Source organism: Macrotis lagotis, chromosome 3, assembly GCF_037893015.1.
Source record: "Macrotis lagotis isolate mMagLag1 chromosome 3, bilby.v1.9.chrom.fasta, whole genome shotgun sequence".
In the NCBI taxonomy this organism is placed as follows: Eukaryota; Metazoa; Chordata; class Mammalia; order Peramelemorphia; family Peramelidae; genus Macrotis; species Macrotis lagotis.
The window spans coordinates 280,451,849-280,455,741 of NC_133660.1; the positions used below are offsets into that span (position 1 = coordinate 280,451,849).

Here is a 3,893-nt window from a genome sequence, read left to right on the forward strand (position 1 = left end):
AGTTGCTGACCAGTATTGGTAGAGGGAGCTGAGGACTATCTGGAGCACCCAATGCCAATGAAATCACAGATCTATTTTTTTTTAAAAAGTTACAGTCTCCATGTTTTGTTACTTTGTTGCTTACATCAGGGCAGTCCAAAATGCAGCCTGCCGGGAACATGCAGCCTACAATGCAATTTTATACAGGTTCCCTGTGGGTTTACTCTATGCTATAGTAAATGAAGCCGGGCTACCACAGAGCTCTCGCTAAAATGGCAAATCAAAATATATTGCCTTTTGTTTCAATAAAAACTTTTAAAAGTAAGGTTGGACAGCCCTGGTTTACAAGAACAATTGCATAAATTGAACTTGGTTATTATGTATATGTCTAACAAATATATTGCTAAGATCTTTTGCTATAACTTTGTTTTAAATTCTTGCATCCATATTTCTTACTGAGAGTGTGGTTATAAAATAGTTCTCCTTTTACTCCTGTATCACTGGAATCCATTAGCTTGTGAACTCCTTGAACTGAATTGCTTCCTTTAGATTTCCCTGGACTTGAGCCTGACTCATGGGATCTTCATAATAAATATTTATGGATTGATATCAAAACTAAACTACCAGGGAGTTGACAGGTTCAGCCCAGTTGAGGTTTAGGGTGCTCAAACAAGTCCCTGGAGTGTCAATGCTCCCCTAAGTGACCTTTAAAAATTGATCTTATCAGTCCAGGTGGAAGTCAAGTTCAAGGAACAAGTCAACTGCAGTGAATAGAGCACTAGCCCTGGAGTCCGGAGGAGCTGAGTTCAAATCTGACCCTCAGACACTTGGCACTCAATATATCTGTGGCTTTGACAAAGAGAAAGTTGCTCTAGTTTATCTATGCCTGGTTTGAGTCCACTACCATTTTTCTGGTAGATTGTAGCCTCAACCTCAGGGTCATCAGCTCACATCTCTCTTCTCATTTTTAGCAGGTATATGAGAAAGATCCAGAAAATCCTTATTCTATCCTACTACCTCCAGACAAGGCAAATCCTGTATCACAGAATTACAAGATTTGAGAATTAGGAGGAACCTCAGAGATCATAGTATCCAACGCACATACAAAAGGTCTCCATTGTAACCTACCCAAGTGGTCATTCAGCATCCATCTGAAGACTTCTGAGGAGTGGGACGCTACCTCTTGAGGCAGCACATTTACTTTTTCACAAATTGATAATCCCTACCTATTTAAAGATGAACTGCAATGATTCCAGTAATGAAAGTCAGAAAATGAATACTTGCTTCCCCCAAAATGATCCTAGTACAGAATTCTCCATTGTAGTCTTCTTTAATTTGATCATTTGCTTGTGTGGCCTGCTGGGAAATGGCATTGTTCTCTGGTTTCTCAGTTTTTACATTAAGAAAAATCACTTTACCATCTATATCCTCAATCTGACGGTTGCTGACTTCAGTTTCCTCCTGGGACGAGTAGTTTGGTACCTTGCCAAGATTCTTTATGTATATTCGAGCAAGCTTACCAAGTGCTCCATGTTTTATATATGTCATGGAACCCTTCTTTTCAACATATTTTTGTATAATACAGGGTTGGGCTTCCTGACGGTCATCAGTTTAGAGAGGTGTTTGTCCATGCTGTATCCTCTCTGGTACAGATACCACCATTTGAAAAAGAAATCTCCTTTCATCTGTGCTTTCATTTGGTTCCTCTCAGTCTTCATGACATTCTTGGAGTTTTACTTTGAGATCTACATGGGGTACACCTATAAGACCTGGAGATACGGCATTAGTATCTTTTGCTGTGTCCTCAACTTCTTGGTATTTACCCCCCTGATGGTGATATCTAGCCTGATTCTCTTCCTGAAGTCCTGGAAGCGATCCCAACATCACCATCCTGCCAGGCTCCACATCATCATTTTGGTAACCATCCTCGTGTTCCTTGTCTTTGGCCTTCCCCAAAAGGTTTGGTTTGCTCTCCATTTTGGCTTCCAAGTGACTTTCCTCGAGTCTGTCTCTTTTATCATTCAGCTTTTCTCCTGCATAAATAGCAGTGCCAACCCTGCCATTTACTTTTTTGTTGGCAACCTCTGGAAGAATAAGAAAAGAAAGTCCCTGAAGGTGTCTCTCTTGAAAGTCTTCAAGGAGGACTTCCAAGGGAGAGGAACTAGAACGACCCTCCATGACATCAACTCAGAAACCATAAGGAAGAGGGACCCACAGAAGTAGCCCTAAAACCACGTGAGTGTGAAGGCTTTCTCATCAAGGATCCTTTGCAGCTTTCCAAACTGTCGACAAAAGATGTGACTCCCCTCCCCGCAACGCTTCCACATTTTTCCCCTGGGAAACCAAGGCTAGAATAACTTTGAATTTACGATCTGGGGACAGAGGAAAACAATAATCATACCAGCTGAAACTCACAGAACTCTTCCAAGCTTTCAGAGCGCTTCTTCAAATCTCCTTAGGGCCTCTCAACAACTCTGTAAGGTCAGGGCCACAGCGATGATTCGTATTTACCAGATGACAAGGCACCACAGACTCAAAGGCTTGACCAGGGTCCTATAACCCACAAACGCTAGAGAAGACATCAAGTTCGGGTCTTTCTGACTCCAAGTCCAGGGTTCTATCCACAATGCCACATTGTCCCTGTGTGCGGGTGTTCCGGCATATCCCGGAAAGTCTTGATTCTAGTAAAAAAAAAATTGTTATTTGTTTCTCCTCCTCCTAGACTGTAAGCAAGAACTGTGGTCTTTATATATGTGTTAAATCTACTAGTCAGTAAATCTCAGAGGATGAGCTTGAGCTCAGAGGGTTCATAGAGATAACTGCTATACAGTAGGCACTCCATAAATGTTTGTGGAAGGAGGAGAACCACTGGTTGGAGGCTGGAAGGGACATCAGAAACCATCTAACCTCCTCACTTTACAGATGAGGAAATAGAGGCACAATGAAGAGAAGTATATTGTTCCTTAAACCTTCTTTCCCCCAAACTTGGCCTAAGACTAGACCAATCCCAGGACCTAAAGATATGCCCAAGATAGCCCATGACATGCCTGGGGTCAAAGAGCAGTCCTAGAAGAGGTAGGTAGGAAACCCAAATGGAAAGTCCGGAAACCAGAGAAGTCTTCCCAGGAAATACTCAGTTGGAGGCTGAGCCAGGCAGATGTCCGGGAGGTGGAGGGGGAAGGGGGAGGAGGATTTCCTCTTCCCATCCTCTATACTAAAGTTTTCCAGAACAATCTGGTGCCCAGACCAGAAAGATGGGGGATAAATCTGCCATATTCACGCAAAGGACAAGAAAGCCAAAGAAGGAATTAATAGAAAATTGGGAAAGACCCAAGAGAAATTCAGCCAGTTTGAGCCTGGAAGTGTGATCAGTCCTGAGAGGACAATCAATCTTTTCCTGAGCTTGACACAGACTCAGGGGACACCCAAATAGACCAGATGCAGCATCACCATTATCACAGTTTCCAGGAACACAGAAGGAGCGCAGATTCACAACTTGAAACCCCAGGAAAGACTGGACCAGGATGAAAAGTGGGATGGGATTTTTCACTTGAGCAAAGGGTAACAGAAGGCAGAATTAGATGAAAGCATGAGTTCTATCCAAATGGAAATGGGGCCTTGTATCCACTCCAGACATATGTGGACCATGACCCATTCCAGGTCCTTCAAAGACCTTGAGCACCTCAGGAAAGAGGAATGAGCAAATGATTACAAAAAGTAATGGGCTGAAACATGGTAAAATGGAAGTTCCTTGAGGGCAGAGGCTATTTCCTTCTTATCTCCAGTACCTACCACTTTTCCTTCAGTATCAAAGTGGACCACACCAACCAATCAAGTGATTGATGACATAAGTTGCACCATTATGTTTATTATAGTAAGAGGCATGTTGGGCAAAGCATCCTTCTCACTTGCCT

General features: G+C 42.7%; 1 protein-coding gene across 1 annotated transcript; it reads left to right on the forward strand.

Moving 5' to 3' along the window:
- The first annotated feature begins 1,215 nt into the window (after positions 1–1,215).
- Positions 1,216–2,235, forward strand: LOC141516609 (proto-oncogene Mas-like). The gene has a single exon (XM_074227620.1). The coding sequence runs from the start codon at positions 1,216–1,218 to the stop codon at positions 2,200–2,202; it is 987 nt and encodes a 328-aa protein (XP_074083721.1). The 3' UTR covers positions 2,203–2,235.
- Positions 2,236–3,893: the final 1,658 nt, after the last annotated feature.

What these genes read in the sequence shown, in the direction of transcription:
- LOC141516609 (XM_074227620.1), top strand. Translation starts at nt 1,216, where the DNA reads ATGAACTGCAATGATTCCAGTAATGAAAGTCAGAAAATGAATACTTGC.